The following is a 21796-nucleotide window of genomic DNA, read 5'->3' as shown; positions in this document are numbered from 1 at the left end:
ATCTCAGATGAACTTCGCCTCAGTGGCAAGACATAAAATGAGAATTAAATACACTGATTACTGTGAGGCACTGGCCTCCTGACACAATGGTGGACAAACACTTCCGGAAATTAGAGCAGCAGATGTAGTCATTCATTGCTGAGATGCACAGGTTAACATATATACCCAAAGGAAGTCTGTTTTCCAGCAGAGTTGCTGACAAGCTGAGTCAAGTTTTTGTGACTGGGTGTGTCCCAGTAGTCAGACACACAAGTCTGGGAGTGGTGAGGTGTACCTGGGAGGAGAAGGCATTTGGGAAACTCACTCTCTGTAGCATTGATGGCCTGGTATGTGGCGTGGAAGCCACTGTTTGACACTCCGTCATCAGTCACAAAGAGTACCGTCATCATGTGGTGAGAGGAGGAGAGCACTGGAGGAGGCTGTGTCCCACAGTATCTGCAAAAAAACAGCCAAGTAAAACATCGTCATTCTAGATTTGCCATCATGGTGCGGTTTATCCACCCATTCATCCATTTTCCAAACCCACTTTATCCTGAACAGGATTGCGGGGAAGCTGGAGCCAGTCCTAGCAAGTACAGGGTATAAGGCAGGAACAATCCCTGGACAGGGCACCAGCCAATCACAGACAATAATCCAGTAACAGTGAAAGTGACCACCTCCAAATTTAACACTTGTCAAGATGGAGAAATTGGGTGATAGTGTGGTGAAGGGGCAACAGACTACAAGGGGGCCCAATGAAAATGCAACTAAAATAGAACAGGAAAGCATGAGGAGGTGCAGCATTGGGCATGGAGATACAGTAGATGAGATGTGCACAGACAGATTCATTATATAGTGGCAAGAACAAGTACAGTATGTGATCCCTTTGGAATTAACTGCATTTTTGTTTGCATTTATTTTAAAATATAGTCTTATCTTCACCTAGGCTACAATAATTAAGAAATACAGTCTGTTTTTACCAATGCTGTGGAGTCAGTTTACAAAACCTTCAACTCCAGCTCCTCAGTTTATGGTGCCACCAACTCCCACTGCACTCTTTCTAATTAAACTAAAATATTTACTATGTTGATTGAAAGCACACAATATACAAGAATACAAGGCATTTCTCCACTGCCAACATAAATCATCAGTCTACTTTTTAGCACCTCTAACCTATTAAAGTTAGGGTTTATAGGCTGTAGCAATGCCACTGTGGCTTTTTTATATATAAGATATTACAAACATGGAGCAGCAGTAAACATAAAATAAAACTTACAAAGTTAAAATAATGCTATTCTTTAATCAAAAGTCTAAAATAAAAATAGTTTACTCAAATCGTTTTATGTAAAATTGCAAATTTTAACATATTATATTACAAGGAGCTGAGACATTTTAATTGACCAGTAACCTGGTAATTGATTCTGACTTTGCAGCCCTGGTTTTAACTTAAAACATACAAATTATTGTTTTTGTACATGTTGAATACATCATTCAAACATTTACAATGTAGGTTACAAAAAGTAAGTGTACCTGTAGACTGATGACTTCAACAAAAGCTAACTGGAGTCAGAAGTTAGGAAACTTGAAGTCCAACTAATGACATGAGATTGGAGAAGTATTTTAGAGCTACTTTGCCAAAGGATAAAGGCTCAGACATTTTGAGTCTGCCATACTGTGAAGCATGTCTTGCAAAAAAGAGATCTCAAAAGATCTACAATCAAGAATTGTTGATTTGCAGAAAGCTAGAAAGAGTTGCACAGTAATTTCAAAGAGTTCAAATATTCATCTGTCCAGTTAGACAAACTGTGTATAAATGGAGATGACTTAGTACTGTGGCTGCTCTCTCTAGAAGTGGGAAATCAGCCGGGTTGGCTCAAAATGCACAATGAAGAATGCTCATTGAGGCAGAAAACAACCTTAAAGTAACAGCTAAAAGCTTGAAGGAATCATTGTAATAGGTGAATATTTCTGTTTAGAACATTATAAACATTGAACAGGTATGGGGTCTGTGGCAGGAGAATAAGGAGGAAGCCACTGCTCCCTTAAAAATAAAATCTCTTTATGCCTGAAGTTTGACAAAGTCCACTTTGACACGCCACAATGCATTGGCAAAATGTTTCGTGGACTGATGCAACTAAGAGACAGAGGAGAGGAGTCAGGTGGAGAACTTTCTTGTTTCAAAGAGAGTTGTCTGCATCTTAACATCAGCAAAACCAAGGAACTGGTTATTGACTTTCGCCACACCAAAGAGCCTCTAAGTCTGTTCACTATTCAAGGAGTGAATATAGAGGTGGTCCACTCCTACAAGTACTTGGGAGTCCACATAAATGACAGGTTGGACTGGTCTCAGAACACAGAGGAACCATATAAGAGAGGGCAGAGCAGGCTTGTTTTCCTTAGGAGACTGCATTCATTTAATGTGGGAAGTGACATCCTTCACATCTTCTATAACTTTGTGATAGCCAGTAAGATTTTCTATGCTGTGTTGTGCTGGGCTGGTAACGTCACTACAAGAGAGGCCAAACAAATCACCAAAGTAATTAAAAGGGCAAGATCAGTTTAGGATGTACTTTGACCCCCTGGAGGTAATAGTGAATGTGAGAATTAAAATAAAACTGAGTGCCATTGTGAACAATGCTGCACTTCCTCTCTGTAACACACTAACACTGAAGACTTTCAGCCAACAAAATATTCAGCAGAAGTGTGTCGAGAAACACAACAGGGATGCCTTTATACCAATATGTCTGCATAATGCCTCACTGGGACTGTGACAGCCAAAGTCAGAATTTTTCTTTCTTTTTAATTTTCTTGCTTTACAGCTTTTCTGGGGTGTGTGCTTGTTTTATTTATTTATTTAAAGAGCTTCTGTAAAAACCCAAATTTCCTCCTGGGGACTAATAATGTTCTATCTAAAAATCTAAGGTGAATTGTTCAGAAAGATTATGCAGTAGTACATATGGCATAAAAAGGACACAGCATACTAACATGAAAACATCATCCCACCAATAAAGTATAGGGGAAGGAGCATCATGATTTGGGGCTGTTTTGCTGATTTTAGGCCAAGACAGCTTGCCATCATCAAGAGGAAATTTAACTCCCAAGTTTATCAAGATAGCCTACAGGATAATGTCAGGATGGCTTTCTGCTAGCCGAAGTCACTAACATAATAACACTTAACATTTTATGGACATGAATATCACATCACTTGCCCATTTGAATTTCAAGGAGCAGGAAAGGTGAGCTGCAGAGATTCATGCAAGATGCTGTGCAGCCACTTAGACGAGTGCAAAACGCAGACTAATAACATACAGTATAGCGAGTAATACCACTGCAACCTAGTACAGCAAGGGACAGTATGGTGATAATTAAATAAGCAATGTCATTATTGCCATTTTTCAATAAATAAAGAATATTATTATTAGCGAATTGAATACATAAATAAACATCTAACATTGTACCTTCCTTATATGGTAATACTTGGTTATACAAACACCCCCGTAACACATGATACGCTATAGTGACAGTTGATAAAAGAGTGGAATGTGGCTTAGATGAGTCTTGGTGTCCTTAGGCTGGTGCCTTCTTGGCCTTAGCCTAGAGTGGGCCTTGTACAGTGTGGATTACAAAAGTTTGGACACCCTTGCTTAAAATGACTGTTACTGTGAATAGAAAATGAGCAGAAGATGAACTGAACACCAAAAGGCATAAAGTTAGAGACTGACACAATTCTTTAATATTTTAAGCAAGATTACATTCTTATTTCCATCATTCACAGGTGCAAAATACCAAAAAATGAAAAGGGCCTGAAGCAGAAGTTTGGTCACCTAACGTTTTCTTCTGCTGACTCTACCATGAAGGTCATATTTGTTCAGGTGTCACTGTACAGTAGAACAGTGCTCCACCACTCCAGAGTTTGTTAAATCTTCCTGAAGGTATTTTGCAGTCAAATGGGTTTTTTTTTTGCCTTTTTAGCAATCCAACAAGCTTATCTTTTCAGAAAGTTGTCTTGGTCTTCCAGATTTAAACTTGACCTCCACCATTCCTGTTAACTGCCATTTCTTAATAACATGAACTGAGGAAACAGCTACCTGAAAACAATTTGGTATTTTCTTGTAGCCTTCTCATGCTTTGTGAGCAACAGGTATTTTATTTTAATTTTTAGACTGCTAGGCAGCTGCTTAGAGCACATGGCTGCTGATTGATGGGACAAGGTTTGAGGAGTCATGGTTTGCATCACCTGGGGTTTCCTAACAGGGACTGTGTAGAAGCCATAGCCCTAATGAGCTAATTAATGTCTGAGACCTTGGGGAAAAGTTATCTGAGACCACAAATATCTTAGTGTGCCCAAACATTTGCATGGTGCTCCTTTCCTTTTTTCAATGTACAGTTGTACAAAACATAAACAATACACTAATCTTGCATAAAATTCTGAAAAGAAATGTCATCTTTAACTTGATGTCTTTTAGTGATCAGTTATCTTCTGCTCACTTAATTACTTACAGTAACATACATTTTAAGCAAGGGTGCTCAAACATTTGCATTCCACTGTGATAATAGCCAGACCAGGACAAAACAAGACTCAATGAAAGGCCAGTTTCACAGCTAATGAAACAAGTGAGAAAAGAAGTCAGACAGAGGAAAAGAGAAATGTTCAGTGGCACAAAAACAGTGAGGTGAACACTGGGTGAAATGGGAATAGCAGCAACAATGCCATGTGTTTTGGCACATATACTCACTAAACATTTGATGGACTCACCTGCCCAACAGAGCCAAAGCGCCATTCCCCACAGTGTCAAGGATCTCCACGTAATCATAACTGCAAACCTCATGAAACTCCAGGCTGAAGGAGTCAAATGTCAGCTCAATCATGTAGCCCTCTGGTACGGAGATCTTCCACAGGCATAGCTAAGAGAAGAGGACAAGACGTGTCATATTTTTACTAGGTTATTTTTGCCTGTATTTTTAGTATTTCTTGGGTGACTGTATTATATTCATTGCATTAGTTCTCAATTTGTTTTAATTACCTTATGGAGGCTTGCTTTTGTTTTAAAGTAGATGAAAGTGGTTTTATGTATTTATTGAAGGTGTGGTGCAAGTAATTTAATATTCAGTAGGTGGGCCACAGTTTTTAACCTTATTTATTCCTTGGTCAATATTAAGAAAGAAAGAGAAAAGAAAGAAAGAAGCTCTCTTGGAGCACTTTTAGCCATAGTCTCATTCCATGTACTCGTCAAGTTTATGTTTATTTATTTATCGATTGATTGGTTGTATTTTCTGTCTTGTTAGTCTGTATCCTTGTTTTTTTGTTAATGTTTCTGCTACTGTATGCACCTGAATATGGAATTAATACAGTTGATCTAATCTAATTTTATGAGTTGTGCCTTTTATTAAATGGTCATTGGACTTTTTGATAGTTCTAAGATGTAATGACACCATGCATAGATAGAAAAGAGAGAGAAAAACAGAGAAGTCTCTTTATGTCTGCGGCTGTGCAAAACTGCCTCTTACTTTGTGCAGCCACATAAAGTGCTGTAAATGAAGACACAGAAACAGTTGATGTTACATTACCAGAGTGGACATGAAGATCTGAGTAAGCATGACACGACTATTCTGTATGTAGTTTTGAATGTGGTCAGGAGTAAACCTCTGTACTCCGGATCAATCAGTTCTATCCCCACTTACACTGAAAAGCTTGAAGTAAACCAAGCAGAGATCCCCATTCTTATTCTGAATTTCTTAATTCTCTCACCTGTCTGTGAGGGTACTGGTTAGGGAAGCTGGGGCTTGAGAAGGATCCACTAGTTCCATTCAGTTGACCCCCACACTCTGTGAATAGAAGAAATGATCCTCTAAGGAAGTGCTGGACTTTACAAGTCTACTTAAATCCACAAGTTAAGAGTGTCAACTTCTCTCTTAAACATCTGTTCTTTATACCTGATACAGAAAAACTGATCACATCATGGCTCATCAGGTATACAGCTGGCCTTGGTGTACCCCACCCTGTAGTTTAGTCCCTACCTGTGGTTCACTAGTGCCCACCTCTCCCAGTTTGGCTGCAGTTTGACTCATCACTCTGGTCAAAACAGTGGAATCTCCCATCACATACTGAACTAGAGAACAAACAAAGGCCACTGTCACAGAAGTGCTCTTCCCATCTGCAGCTCTCTAGATAAAGAAGACACAAGTGGGGCAGATTAGGTACTGGGTTATGTTGGCATATTGTAAAGAGTAAACTTTGGGGCAAAATGATACAAGTCAAAGAGACATACTGTGATGTTCAGGTAAGGATCGGTACTGAGCAACAAAGCCACTCCCAGAGATGCTGGCATCTGAACGGAATGTCACCTGCAGCCTGTTGGTTCTTGAGTTTATCGTTGGGGGTGCTACATTACCGCAGAATCTAATAGGAGAAATTGGTAAAGGTGTCAAGGTCCAAAAAATAAACTTGCAAAAGTGAAGATATGAAAAGCAGTGACAGTCTGTTATCAGATTCACCGTGTTAGGGGTGGTTTATGTTAGCTGATACTTTCTGGAATATGACTCTTCTAGATCACTGCTTTGAGAGTACGCATCTGGCTAGTATCTTGTATTCCCAGTAAGTGGTTCTAACTCTTGGTTTGTGTATGATGCATTCTGTCTTATTCTGGTTCCTCTGATCGTGGTGACTTGCTCTACCTCACCTCATCTGCACGATCTTTTTCAGGATTATTGCATTACATGTGTTCAAGGTCATTTGTTCTTTGAAGCTTATTCTAGCTCATATATTATAAATGAAGTCTTTTGTTTCTGCTGACCTGTTATAATGTACCATTTTTTTGTATGCTATTCTGTGGGTATCTCACCTGCCCATTGTGATTTATGCTAATTTACCACTTCTGCATGTATTTAAGACCACCTATTCAGTATGCCTTTTTGTAACACCTGCTCTGGGTGACTTATTTTAGGTTTGCATTGCTAAGTTAAGAACTGAAGAGGTGTTCAATTCAAAAACTCAGTCCTTTGTTTTTGCCATTATTTTTCTAGAAGTATCCTTTTAACAACATTTTAGCAAAAAAAATGCACATGTTCTACATGCTGTGAGTAAATTGCTGGAATAACTGACATTTGGATTATGTGACACAAGTAAAAAAGTGAGAATTTTTTTTCCCATTGACATTTTTATATTGTTTGCTGTTGTACAACATTGGTCACCATTGGCTTGTCAGTCATTTTCTAATCCGCTATATCAAATTTTTTAATCTTTGTTCTCCATGAAAATGTGAGATTAAACTTTTTTGTCATCACTACAAAACACATGGGATAAATAACATTTTAAAATTACATAATTTTTGTATGAAGTATTCCTTTAAGTTTTTCATTATTTATTCTAAATTATCTGCTCTGAAGGAAGTATTACAGGTCAACTATTCAACTACACGTTTTCAAATCCATTTGTTCTTATTGTATTAATGTATTTACCTCTTTGTACATGGATTTTACTTTTTTTTTTACTTTATTTATAAATTTTATTGATTTTATTGTAATCATTCCATACAAATAGATCAATTTTTACAAAAAAATAGGATTGAAAACAAATCAACCCCCACCCCTGAGAAAGAGAGCATGGCCAACAGAGTAAAACTTAAAGCTAGTAAAAATAAATAAATTGATGAGTTTAATAGGTGGATAAAGATAAATGTAGAAGAAAAAGAAATGGGAGGAGAATCTGCTTCCTCAGTGCTTTAAGAGCTTATTCTAAAATATTATTGATTAGATCCTGCCAGGTTTTGAAAAAGTTCTGCACAGATCCTCTAACTGAGAATTAGATTTTTTCCAATTTCAAATAATATAAAACATTAGTTACCCACTGACTTAAAAGAGGAGAGTTAGGATTCTTCCAGTTTAGCAAAATAAGTCTGCGTGCCAATAGTGTAGTAAAGGCAATCACAGTTTGTTTGTCCTTCTCCCCTTTTAGCCCCTCGGTGAGCCCACCAAACACAGCTATTAATGGGTTAGGAGGGATTGTGACACCAAGGCTGTCTGAAAGGCACTTAAACATTTTTGTCCAGAATGATGTTAATTTGGTGCAGGCCCAAAACATGGATTTTACTCTTGGTACTCAAGTTTTCCTCCTTCATTTCCAAAGATTTGTGTGTTAGGGTTAAGTTGTGGATTCAAATTGGCCCTGTGTTAGTGAGTGGACACTACAGTCTTGTCCTTCCCTGTACTCCATCTTGCCAGGATGTATTTTGACCTTTTCGATTTTTGGATTTTGATTTTCTATTTTGCTAACAGTTGCTAATATTTTGTGAAGGTCTGTTGCGAGTTCTGTCCCACAATGGCTGGAAGGTGCAACCAAAGACATCATTACCAGTATTTAAGTCGGTGTCATGCTTTGATCAGTGTCTGAAGTTGTGGCTATTTAAAAACAGATTGTGGAGCATTTTAGTGAGTTCTTGATATTTCTAGATTATTGCAGTCTTTGCCAAGTTCTACAGCTACGAGTTAGGATTTTCTAATTTGGGTTTTGGTGCTAGGCTGAGAATTTCATGTCATGACACATTATGTTTACAATAGTTTACAAAGTAGTAGTAGTACTGGCACAGGTACAGAGTTCAATTATTTTTTTACTTGCATGTCCAACCAACACGCAGCTTTTTGCCACTCTTAGGCAAAATGACAGATGAGAATTTATTAAAGTACACATCTTCATTTTAAGTAACAGAAAAAAGTATACCTTATTTTCACTAGTGCATCTGCACACATGAGGTCTGATTATTTATTTTATTTTCAATTTTTTTAACATTATTGTGCTGCCTTTTTGTTACTGTTGTGTTTAAGCCAGTGTTTTTTTTTAACCAGTTTGTATTTATTTGTTTTTGTTATTTTTTATTTTTTTTATTTTCATATTTTTATGTAGTTTGTTATTTTTGTTTATGATTTAGTAATTACAGTAAATACTGTTATTTTAAATGTGTATGCATTCCTTGTGTTCTGTGGGTGGTACTCCAAGAGATGCACCTACTCTGGCCACCCTCTGGCTATTTAAGTAACTATATAGAGGATCTCAGGATTAATACATTTAGCTTTTAGTGGAGTCTTTTTACAAGTATTATTTTTCTTGGATTTCCCAATTATATTATTATTTGCTCTGCGTTTGCATCCTGGTCTTCTTATTGTGATTTTTTGACTTGTTTGTGTTGAGTTGCAAAAAGCAGTTGCCTTAAAGGCTTTTTTGAGCATTTTTGTTCTACTTTTCTGTTTTGTTAAGAAATATGTTCATTTAATGTTAATTTTGGTAAGATGTATCTCTATAAGACTGAGTTTGATACTTTTTATTTTTGTAAAGTTTAACACTTTACAAGTTTAACACTTTTTTGTATTTTAAACATTTAAAGCAAGCTCCCCATTAGGCCTGTTTAAGACATAGCTGTCAGGTAACAGTGTGGGCACTTGCAGCTTTGAAGTGAACTTTTCTGGGTAAGTTCTTGCTTGCTTTTGAGGACTTACAACTTTCACTAGTTACATCGTTTGACTCCTGCACAATTTTGTTTTGTATGATATTCTTCTGGTGCATTAATATTGTTATATTTGCTAGGTCTGTTGTCAGTTACACTAAAACACTAAAGTTGTGACATATGACATCATGATGATGCGTCTATTTAAGATGGCAGCACACAGTAGTTGCCTTCCTATGTTCATTCACAATTAAACTAATATAAGTTATTTAGGGAAAGTATTTGTAGACCAGGGATTATTTTTTGGCTCTCACCTTTTTATTTTCTTGTTTTGAACTACAATGATTGTTTTTCTTGTTTAACTCTGTGTTTTTGGTCTCAGACTACTCTCTTATTTACCTCTTAAAGTCAGTTCTTCATTTACTAGTAAGAAAATATTAAAAAGCCATTTGGCAAGCCATTACTTTTCTTTTGCAACCATACAATGGTATCTCATCTCATGTAATGTTACATTATGGTTTTATATGCATTATTTCATGGCATGTTGTGTCACGTCACAACATAACTTACTTGTTTTTAGTAATCTGCTGTATCACACCTGCTTGGGTGTCCTGCCCAATTTACTTTAGATGATCTCTTTTAGGCAACTTTCTCTGACTCCTCAATCCCAGTTCCCTTGCTCAGACTTACTTGCCAGAGACTTACTTGCCAGTCAGACTGCTGCCATCGATGGTAACATTGTCCTCTCGTACCTCCAACCAATCGCATGGACACGACGCTGGCCCTTCCATTTCCAAAGAAGAGATATGCAGCTGGATGATGGAGGTGGCAGTCGTGGTTATGAGCCAGATGCAATACATGTTGGGAGGGTAGTTACCTGGGTAGTTGGGGGAGCTGAATGAACCTTCCTCTTCTACCAAGACCCCCCCACAGCCTATGGAACAGAATGGATGCAGTTTAAGCAGTGGGAGGACATAAGAGGTCTCCAGCAAAATGTAACCGCTTGGTTAACACATTAACAATAACAACATTTATTAAATAGCACATTTTCACACAAACAATGCAGCTTAAAGTGCTTTACAAGATGTCAAAGAGAAAGTTACAAGAAAAGAAATCGGAATAAGATTAGGCAAGATTCAAAAACAAAATGATTGTCCCATTAATAAACTGATGGCAACCTGCATGGTGACCTGTTCACATTCTGGTAGGACCACACAAACCATGGAGGGAGACACTTTGGAAGGAGCCATAAAAGGACCGCATGTGTGAAAGAGAGTGAAAGGACAAGAAAGAGACACGATGAAGCACTTAAAGAGCAGTAGTTATGAGACCTGTTCCTCTGCCTAAATCTGTTGGCCTGGATACATGGCTGCTGGTGAATCTCAGGAAGGATTTGTTAGGGTACAGCTAGGGATGCTACCTTGGCTCAAGTACATTTCTTGTTTATGCAGTCTTTTTTTTGTTATTATTTTAAATATAATTATTCATATTCTGTTAACAATTCTGTTAATCTTTTATCTTTGTATTTCTGAAATATTATGATTTATATTGATATGGTGTTTATTTACTTATAAGGTGCTTAGAAGAGGGATCAACAACTTCGACATTGTGCTTATTCAATTTGGGTTCCTGGCTTTTGTGATTTGCTCTTTTCTTTGTATTTTCTGGCATTTAAGCCCTGCTTTGTTGTAAAGATACTGCTTTCTGCTACATGTTCTTTGGATTTGTTTGCTTAAGGCTTTGACTTTTTTTTGCAAATCCTTTGCTATTTTTAGTTTCGTCATTGCTTTTCTTATTTTATATTCAAAAGTTGGAAGTCAGAATCTGACACTTTATTGTGTTTTAGATTTAATTGTAAATGGGTAAATCTGTCATTTTGACCATATGTCTACAGTCAATAAACACAGAATGACAAAGTGAAAAAGTGTTTTCAGAAAGGTTTGCAAATTTATTAAAAATCAAAAGCTGAAATCTCTTATTCATTTAAGTATTCAGAACACTTTGCTGTGGCACTCCAAATTGTGCATCCTGTTTGCTTTAGTTCTTCTTGACATGTGTCAAGAACTTGATTGGAGTCCACCTGTGGCAAATTAAATTGATTGGATATAATTTAGAAAGGCACACATGTACCTATGTATAACAGATCCCACAGTTCACACTGCATGACAGGCAAAAACCAACACTTGAAGTCCAAGGAACTCTCTGTGGACCTCTTTGATCAGCTTCTGGAGAGGCATAGATCAGGGCACAGAGGAAAAACTTTTGTAAAGCTTGAGTGCTTCCAGCGGCACAGTGGCCTCAATAATTGAGAAAAGAAAGAAGTTTGAAACCACCAGGAGTTGGCTGTTTGGTCAGCCTTGGTAACCAGGCAAAAAAAGCCTTAGTCAGGGAGGTAAACAAGAACTTGATGATCAATCTAACCCTAATTTCAGAAGTCCTCTTTAAGGGTGGGAGAACCTGTCAGAAGGACAACCATCTCAGCAGCACTCCATTAGTCATGCATTTATGAAATGGTGGCTAGATGGGAACAACTCTTGAGTATAAGGCATCCAACAATCCATCCATCCATCCATTTACCAACCCACTGAATCCGAACACAGGGTCCTGGGGGTCTGCTGTAGCCAATCCCAGCCAACACAGGGCGCAAGGCAGGAACCAATCCCGGGCAGGGCGCCAACCCACCACAGAGTATAAGGCATATGACTCTAAAAGCCAGAGTAAAGAGATTCCCTGGTCTGATGAAACAAAAATTTAACTCTTTGGGCAGACCAGGCACTGCTTACCAACTGCTTAATACCATTTGTACAGTGAAGCCCGGGAGTGGCAGTATCATGCTATGGGGGTGCTTCTCAGTGGCAGGGACAGGTACACTGTTCAGAATTAGGGGAAGGATTAAAGCTGCTAAATACAGAGAGGTCCTTAAAGAAAACCTGCTCCAGAGTGCACACCACTTCAGACTGGATTGATAGGTCACCTTTCAGCACAATCATGACCTGAGGTATATAGCCAAGACAACACTGGAGTGGCTTTGGGACAATCTCTGACTGTCCCTGAATGGGCCAGTTAAATCCCAGACTGAGACTGCATCTGAGGAGGTAATTAAAATGGCAGTTTACAGATGCTTCCCATCTAATCTAAGAGAGATTAAGAGGATCTGCCAGGAATAATGGGATAAACAGCCCAAATCCAGGTATGCAAAGCTTATAGAAACTTTCCCAAGAAGACTCAAATGTGGAATTGCTGCCAGTGGAGCTTCTACAAAGCACTGAAATAAGAGTCTGAGTACTTATATGAATGAGAGAGTTCAGTTTTTGATATTTAATACATTTTCAAAAATTTCTGAAAATATATTTTCAATTTTGTCCGTATTGATTATTGATGGGCAAAAATGGCAAATTTATCCATTTAAGATTACATCTACATCACAAACTGTGCAGAAAGTGAAAGGGTCTGAAAACTTTCTGATTCCTATGTGCATTAAATGCAAAATATATATTCTTAAATATACTACTCTCACATACATACATATACTGTATACCCCTCTCAACACACAGGCAGGTGAATGAGGCAGACACAGAAGTCTTTTGAATAAATAGTAAAGGAACCTTGTTTTAAAAACATCTGTTGTGATGTGAGATTTTGCATATAAGTTGATAAATATTTTTTATGTCTTTATTTGTAACTTAGGCAAAACTAAGTCAGGAAAGTGAATTTTACGACAGAGTTGGTGGAAGTGCCTGAAACAAGTTTTTCTCTGCTAAAGTCTCTCTCAAACCCCTGCAGGGAAAGCCAGGGTGCCTAAATGCCAAGCTTTACCTTAACATATGGTTTTGGGGACAGGTGTGAAGGTCTGAAGTATGGTTGTTTGGAACTGGCTTGTATCAAAAGCCTTTAAGTACCATGACGCCCTATTGGCTGTAAGGGTTGGACAGAAAATCTATAAATTTGCTCACTCCCTCAATCTCTCTCTCTTACCAAACTGATGCATGAACTGAAAAGGACAACACAATGAAGAGCGCAGCTCAGCATCCATATTGAGACAGGCATGCGGCCTGTTCTGAAGAAAGCTGACCACAAATGATGACTTAACTGGAGACATTTTAAGTAACTAACAAGTCTGTGTGCTGCCTGAAACTACACATCAACATTTATCAGGTTGTATGGTTGCCAATATTCAAATGTACTATGCATATTGTTACTATTTAGGAATATTATCAGTAATACATTGTTTAAATTGTAACTTTACTCCTGCTTGTCTTTTACTACACCTAATTGCCTGAAGTTATAGATCTAGAAGGGAAGGTGGGGAGAAGTTATATACTATAATACCTTATAAACGGTGGAAAGTCTGTGAGATGTGAGGCATTCTGACAAAGGCTACATATTAATAATACAAAAGGGGAAAGTAGAGTAAAATATTACTCTACCAAGACAAAACAACATCTAGTCAAACAAAAATAAAGTTTACCCTCTCTCCTCTTCCTATTTGTTGACATTTTGAAATTCTTGGAGCTTTAAAAGCTTTACCACATTTTGAGTCTGTGCAAGCTTGAAAGCCTTCCTTTTGAGTTTAGGCTAGGTAGCCTGGGGGTGGAGCCTTACCAGTAGGCTCAGGCCAGAATTAAGGGCAGGTTTGGCCTTTGTGTGGTTACTTTTGGAGGCCTGCTCCCTTTTTTGTACTTCATTGCTAGTATATATCACAACAGGATCCTGGCTTGGATCAACATACATAGCCCGAGAATGTTAGTGCAGATGCCACTGCCTATGATCCCAAGTGAGCAGCAAGAGAATTAGTGGCCTGAATGTGCAGGCAGTGAATAAGGCAGAGAAAAGATCACTGGAGCTACATGGAAGGAGCCATGGAAAAATCAAAATGGCAGCCCCGGCATTGGAGGGAATTTGTGGAATGAGATGGCCTCCAGTAAACCTCCCACAAGGGAAATCCTGCATGTCACACTGTATAGGGTGGTCCAGATCTAATTATGCAATTTTCATTACGCTGTAACTTAAGTTTATTACATAGAGAATTTACAGCACCTGCCCTGCACATACAGATTTCACTTAAAATTATTTTTGTTGCCGATAGATGGCAGCACCTGCCCTGCATTCCAAAATGGCGGGGAGACGGTTGTCAGTCGAACAGTTGCATAATTAGATCTGGACCACCCAAAATGAACATCTTTAAACCTATTGTAGCAACCCTGGGTCTGGCTCTGAGAGGGACATGCTCTTCGGGATGCTGTGGATTATCAGAGGGGCTGAGGATATATAAGTGGCCCCATGAAGGCATGAGTGGTGTGCAGACATGGCACTGTGAGAAAGCACTTTCTTCCGTATGTTCTTGCTGCTGAATACTGGACAGTGGGCATGGCTGCCAGTGAGCTTTTCACGACGACCCTGGCCTTGGGTCTGCTCACAGAACGATGGGATACTGTGGCAGTTAAGCTCCCTATGATCTCAGGTGAACGGAGTGAGGCAAAAGTGGCCAGCCTGTGTGTGTGCGCGGACTGAGGGAGCAAAGCAGCTCGAAGCACATGCAACTTCAGAAGATAATGATAACATGCACTAGGCAACATCTTGCATTGTTTGATGAGGAAAGCCATTAAGAGACAAATTGCATATACAGTACCAGTCCAGTCTTTAAAAATAAAGGTGACAGAGTAGGGATGCACCGATACTGAAACAGGTATCTGGTATCGGCCTCGATACCACATTTTCTAAAGTACTCGTACTCGTTAAAAGTCCCCCGATACCGGGGACCGATACCACGGTCTGAGAAATGTCTATGTTTGAGCGGCGTGTAAGGGGTTAATCACAGGCGCCGAGTGCCCGCCCCCAGGCCCCGGCTGCAGCTCAGAGCGGGGAGAAGGTGAGGCGAGAGATGTCAGCCGTGTGGAACTATTTCAAAGTGAATGAAGACGACAAAACAAAGGCGGACTGCAAATTGTGCTCAGCGAAATTGTCCAGAGGAGGCTCAAAAGGTAACGCATTTAACACAAGTAATTTAATCAAGCACCTAAAATCCCAACACGACAACGAGTACAAAGAGTTTACCCATGCTTCTAAACCAACACAACCCACGCTGCAGCAAACTCTTGCAAGACGAGAGAAAATGTCCAGAGACAATCCACGTGCTGTGAAAATAACACAGGCAATTATCGAGTACATTGCATTGAGTGACCAGCCACTCTCGGAGGTAGAAAATGTGGGATTCCTGCGTCTCCTCAATGTTCTAGAGCCCAGATATGATGTCCCAAGCCGCCGCTACATGACTGACACGGAGCTGCCTAAACTACACGACTCCGTGAAAAAACATATCCACAGCCTACTGCAAGCCTCCTCTGCGTTTAGTTTCACCACGGATATTTGGACAAGCAGTGTTAGCCCCGTGTCGCTAATTAGCCTAACCTTCCAGTGGATAGACGAGAGTTTCTTGTTTTTTTTTGTTAAATTATATGACTAAAGCTGTTACCTGTAAATTTAAATCATGTTTTTATTAAGTACTCGGTATCGGCAAGTACTCGGTATCGGCGAGTACTGAAATGCAAGTACTCGTACTCGTTTTCCAAAAAAGTGGTATCGGTGCATCCCTATGACAGAGTGGTTCTTCAAAGCGATGCCAAAGGGGAACCATTTTCCCAAAAGACCCATCCACATGAAAGTTCCAGAAAGAACCTTTGTTTATTTAGATCTGTAACAGGCTCCATACAGTAAATAACCATGGATAGATTATAACGGATTTGTGAAATACCAATGGGTTCCTGATTTTAAAAGGACTCTTGCTCCTGTACAATAATACAGGCTAAGTTCAAGTTTTCTTAGTCTGTGAGTGTCCTGCCTGGTAGTTTACCATACATTAAAGATTTCAGGTTTTTTTTTCTACATATTAGGAAGTTTTTCAATGCACAAAGAACCAACTTCATATGCAAAGAACCTTTCCCAGAATGAAATAACAACCCAGTAAAGAACCATAAAGTGCCAATAAAGAATCCGTATTTTAAGAGCCTAGGAACAGTACTTCTATTTGGTACTCACGAGGCAAGTCTGTTGGCTTGGGTTCCTCTTCCCATGGTGATACACTGCTCTGTGGGTTCTGTTGTTGATTCCCGGCTAAGATGATAGTGGTGTTTGGGGTGCTAAGAGTCAATGGCCTGCCATTTGTTGGATCACCCGGTGGTTTCTGTGTAGGAGTCAGTACTTGAATGACAAACAAAATTCTGCAGTAAGTCTTCAGGAGCATAAGAAGTTAGTGAGGCATATTACAGGATCCACTGCTTATAAACCCTATGGGATTTCAGTGAGGGTCAAGGAAAAAACAATGACTATACCCTGAGGCAAAAAGAACAAGGATATGTCTGTCTTCAGCGTTTTATAATGGTAGAAAAAGGAGAAGACAGGGATGAGGAAAGACTTAGTCAGCCCTAAAGTCATAAAGATAGTGAGATTATCTGCAGTACAGATGCCACGTTATTAAAACATGTCTGCCTCTTGTTTGTCCACCCATAAATTGATGGCCTACTCACATACAAAGATGGTAACACTCAGACCCACTGCCAGAATAACAATGGTTCCTGAAATGAAGATCACCAGGCACAGCAGCTTTCGCAAAGGGAGTCTGCCTGATATTGGGAAGCACTTTTGGGAGAAGAGACCTGTTGAACAAATTGAAGTTTAAAAGGATGCAATATTTGTGAATACTACTAGGTGGCAGTGTGATCAGAACAATTTGTGAGGCTCTTACTGTTGGGGAGGTCCTCGGTCACGGTGAGTGTCAGCACAGAGCTCGGGCTTCTCGCTAGCTCGTCTTCGCTCTCTGGCTCAAATGCAGGGTTGCAAAACTCTGTCTGGAAACAGCAATTTGGTAAGTAAACAAAAGAGTGGGTAAAGCAGGAGCCAAATGGTAAACAACAGGGAAGATGTATCCCAAAAAAACAACAACAAAATGAATGAATAGCAGTGTGACTGAAAACATTGTCTTATCTTGAACTTCAGGATCATTAAATCATAATGAGCAGAGATTCAAAGAGCAGTGTGGAAAATGGCAGGTATAGGAGAACAGACTCCTTTCTGGTTTGAGAGATGTTAAAGTGTGCTTTTCACAAATGCCAGTGCTGAGTCTTTTTGTATAATTTCTGAGAATGATGAGAGTAAATAGGTCACAAGCAGGTTAGTTTAATTTGCAATGGCAGCTAAAGCGGACAGATTATCAGATATACTATGCTCTGGAGGTGGATTAATCAATGATGACGTACACGGAGAAAATTGGGCAGATCGGGTTTCATGTAAAGTTTTCACAGAAGAAAGACAGATGGGGATTGAATTACAGAATATGTGCACCAGTGTAGACAAAAACTTGTGAGTCAACATGGACATGTTACTGTCTGGATGCAGGAATGATAAGCACTACTGGGTCTGCCTCCAAGTTAAGATGTATATTATGTACATAAGATGTATATTCAAAATGGTGCTCAAGAGTGTCCCGAGAAGAGCTGGAACAGTTACATAAAGATGGAAAGAGTGTGGGAATGAAGAGGAAGCCTAATACAAATTAGACACATTTATAGAAATAATTTTTAACACTTTTACCACTACTGCCATTACTTGTCTTCCTCCCTCCTCTTCTGTCTCCTCTTCCCATTCATCCACATCCACATCCACTTTTATTTTATTGCTATCTTGCCTTTTTCATTTCCATTTTTTCTTTACTCACTCACTCACTCACTCACTCACTCACTCACTCACTCACTCACTCACTCACTCACTCACTCACTCACTCACTCACTCACTCACTCACTCACTCACTCACTCACTCACTCACTCACTCACACTTTTATCAAGTCCATATTGTCAGGTTTACAGAGTACACTGAAGGTTTTACGCATGTGCTAATCAAAATGTAACATGTCACTGCTCTTCAACGCCATGATTATTACACGTCTTTTTTCCATGCCGTACAGTTAGGTCCATAAATATTTGGACAGAGACAACTTTTTTCTAATTTTGGTTCTGTACATTACCACAATGAATTTTAAATGAAACAACTCAGATGAAGTTGAAGTGCAGACTTTCAGCTTTAATTCAGTGGGGTGAACAAAACGATTGTATACATTTGTGAGGCAACTAAAGCATTTTTTTAACAGAATCCCTTCGTTTCAGGGGCTCAAAAGTAATTGGACAAATTAAATAACTGGAAATAAAATGTTCATTTCTAATACTTGGTTGAAAACCCTTTGCTGGCAATGACAGCCTGAAGTCTTGAACTCCTGGACATCACCAGATGCTGGGTTTCCTCCTTTTTAATGCTCTGCCAGGCCTTTACTTCAGCGTCTTTCAGTTGCTGTTTGTTTGTGGGCCTTTCTGTCTGAAGTTTAGTCTTCAACAAGTGAAATGCACACTCAGTTGGGTTAAGATCAGGTGACTGACTTGGCCATTCAAGAATTTTCCACTTCTTTGCTTTAATAAACTCCTGGGTTGCTTTGGCTGTATGTTTTGGGTCATTGTCCATCTGTATCATGAAACGCCGCCCAATCAATTTGACTGCATTTAGCTGGATTTGAGCAGACAGTATGTCTCTGAACACCTCAGAATTCATTCGGCTGCTTCTGTCCTGTGTCACATCATCAATAAACACTAGTGTCCCTGTGCCACTGATAGCCATGCATGCCCAAGCCATCACACTGCCTCCACCGTGTTTTACAGATGATGTGGTATGCTTTGGATAATGAGCTGTTCCACGCCTTCTCCATACTTTTTTCTTGCCATCATTCTGGTAGAGGTTGATCTTGGTTTCATCTGTCCAAAGAATGTTTTTCCAGAACTGTGCTGGCTTTTTTAGATGTTCTTTAGCAAAGTCCAATCTTGCCTTTCTATTCTTGAGGCTTTATGAGTGGCTTGCACCCTGCAGTGCACCCTCTGTATTTACTTTCATGCAGTCTTCTCTTTATGGTAGACTTGGATATCGATACGCCTACCCCCTGGAGAGTGTTGTTCACTTGGTTGGCTGTTGGGAAGGGGTTTCTCTTCACCATGGAAATGATTCTGCGATCATCCACCACTGTTGTCTTCCGTGGACGTCCAGGTATTTTTGCGTTGCTGAGTTCACCAGTGCTTGCTTTCTTTCTCAAGATGTACCAAGCTGTAGATTTTGCCACTCGTAATATTGTAGCAATTTCTCGGATGGGTTTTTTCTGTTTTCGCAGCTTAAGGATGGCTTCTTTCACCTGCATGGAGAGCTCCTTTGACCGCATGTTGTCCACAGCAAAATCTTCCACATGCAAGCACCACACCTCAAATCAACTCCAGGCCTTTTATCTGCTTAATTGATAATGACATAACGACGGACTTGCCCACACCTGCCCATGAAATAGCCTTTGAGTCAATTGTCCAGTTACTTTTGAGCCCCTGAAATGAAGGGATTGTGTTAAAAAAATGCTTTAGTTGCCTCACATTTTTATGCAATCGTTTTGTTCACCGCACTGAATTAAAGCTGAAAGTCTGCACTTCAACTGCATCTGAGTTGTTTCATTTAAAATTCATTGTGGTAATGTACAGAACCAAAATTAGAAAACAGTTGTCTCTGTCCAAATATTTATGGACCTAACTGTATTTGTAATAACTGAATAGCCATCTGTGTTCCTATGTGAAAGTGCGCTGTGAAGCCCAGGGGCGCAAGCAGCTGCCCTGACCCGACACAGACAGGCAGAGACATGAGTTTGCCACACAGCACACGTTTATTCATGTGGGGAAGTGCTTTTTCTCTGCTCCCCACAACATAGTACACAAAGCACCAAAAACAGTCAAAGGCAAAAGTCTTTCCTACTTCTTCTTTTTCGCCTCCATTCCTGTCCTGGCAAGCTTCGTCCACCTCCTCCCGAGTCTACTCTATGGGTAGTGGTGGCTGGATCCTTTTATAGGACACCTGGAAGGACTCCAGGTGTCCAATGAACTTCTTCTGGTAGCACTTACAGGTGTGGCTCGGGAAACGTCCAGGCGCCCCCTGGCGGTGGCCACAGGCCCCAGTAGGGTTAGGCTTTGATACTCTAAACCTGTGGCCCTGCTGCAAGCCAGGGGGGCTGCCCTCTAGCATTCCAGGGGAGATAGTGTCCAAAACAAGCCTTCTCCCCTGGTCCTTCTATGACAAAGGCGTCCTGGCTGAGTAAGGGTCCCAGCGGTCCACCACAGTGCTTAATAAGAATTGATAGGAATGTACTTTATCACCATTACATGTCACTGCTGCCTGCTTCAGCCCTCCTCTCCACTCTTGTATAAATGCATATTTGTGTATTCTTTCATTTTCACTCATCCCCACTCACTTTCATCAGTTCCTCTTTCTTTTATCATTTCCTTACTCATTCTCATACTCTTTCATCACTACGTCCTTCATTTGTTGCTCCCTGTTTTTCTGCCTCGTCTTCTCACTTGGATGCATTCACATCAGGTCTCCTCGGCTCCTCTTGCTTCCTCATTTTCCTATCTTCTTTCCTCACTCATGCACGCTCCTTTTAGCTTCTCCTCTTTCTTCTCATTCCCTCTCATTCACTCTCTTGTCCTCAGTTACTTTCACCATCTTCACACTCATTTATGCTTGTCATTCCAAAGTTTTAAGATGGACTGGGAAGGATGGGGGCATAAAGAGGCAGGATAAAATGTAAGAGTGGACAGCGTGGCCAAAAATCTATCACAGTAGAATTAAAAATTGTGACAGTTTTCATAGATACCAGTATAATGTGCCTGTACACACTTAAGGCTCAAACAGTTTTTTTAATGAATTACGAATTTATAAACAACTGTGCACAGATAACATTTAGTCCGTTTTATATTTGTGTCTTTGTTGATTTAGGGGTTTTGACACATGAGGAATTTATTCCAGAAGTTATTTTTACGTTTGATCATGAAAGTAGATCTTTTTTTTTTTTTGTGTACAACTTGTCTAGTTAGTTGATCACACAGCCGCAGTTGTCACATTGTTGACGTCGCAGGAAGTGAAAATATAAATAAGTTGACGATTACTTACTGTCTTATCCCTTGGATTTAAAGCTGTTTTTTATTTTTGGTGATAATTAGCTTTCAGTCAAATAGGCCATAATGGTAGGATTTGCATTCTGGTTATGATCTCTTTTCTGCTTATGGCTTTCATTTTCATCTTGCCCCTTCAGTTTCCAGTTTCTCTGCCTTGTTTGACTTTCACAGTAATCTGACCTATTGCATTTCCTGACCTTGGATATTGCTACCTGAAGCCAAGTTCACACTACTGTGTTTTTGTTTAAAAACCCATACATTAATCTCTGGTTTTGCCTTTTATCCACACTGCCCCAGCATTTTCTAATTTCCTAATGGGTGAAAACAGAAAGCTTTGAACACACAGACTCGAATTGCCCTCT

At 39.6% G+C, this 21796-nt stretch overlaps 2 protein-coding genes across 2 annotated transcripts in view; one reads left to right on the top strand and one right to left on the bottom strand.

Moving 5' to 3' along the window:
* LOC114656856 (40S ribosomal protein S25) overlaps positions 1-21796 on the top strand; it is a 1002297-nt gene that overhangs the window by 527789 nt on the left and 452712 nt on the right. The gene's annotated exons all lie outside the window — the stretch shown is intronic.
* LOC114657689 (membrane frizzled-related protein) overlaps positions 1-21796 on the bottom strand; it is a 29226-nt gene that overhangs the window by 3743 nt on the left and 3687 nt on the right. The window contains exons 2-10 of the mRNA XM_028809564.2: positions 17158-17260; positions 16940-17068; positions 16452-16613; positions 10122-10350; positions 6249-6379; positions 6019-6144; positions 5729-5805; positions 4736-4884; positions 305-435 (exon numbers count right to left, since the gene is read on the bottom strand). Of these exons, the coding sequence (XP_028665397.1) occupies positions 305-435; positions 4736-4884; positions 5729-5805; positions 6019-6144; positions 6249-6379; positions 10122-10350; positions 16452-16613; positions 16940-17068; positions 17158-17260 (1237 nt within the window). The remainder of the gene's footprint in view (positions 1-304; positions 436-4735; positions 4885-5728; positions 5806-6018; positions 6145-6248; positions 6380-10121; positions 10351-16451; positions 16614-16939; positions 17069-17157; positions 17261-21796) is intronic.

Source organism: Erpetoichthys calabaricus, chromosome 9 (assembly GCF_900747795.2).
Source record: "Erpetoichthys calabaricus chromosome 9, fErpCal1.3, whole genome shotgun sequence".
In the NCBI taxonomy this organism is placed as follows: domain Eukaryota; kingdom Metazoa; phylum Chordata; class Cladistia; order Polypteriformes; family Polypteridae; genus Erpetoichthys; species Erpetoichthys calabaricus.
Note: the sequence above shows the minus strand (reverse complement) of the source record. Positions and strands in the feature narration are given on the sequence as shown.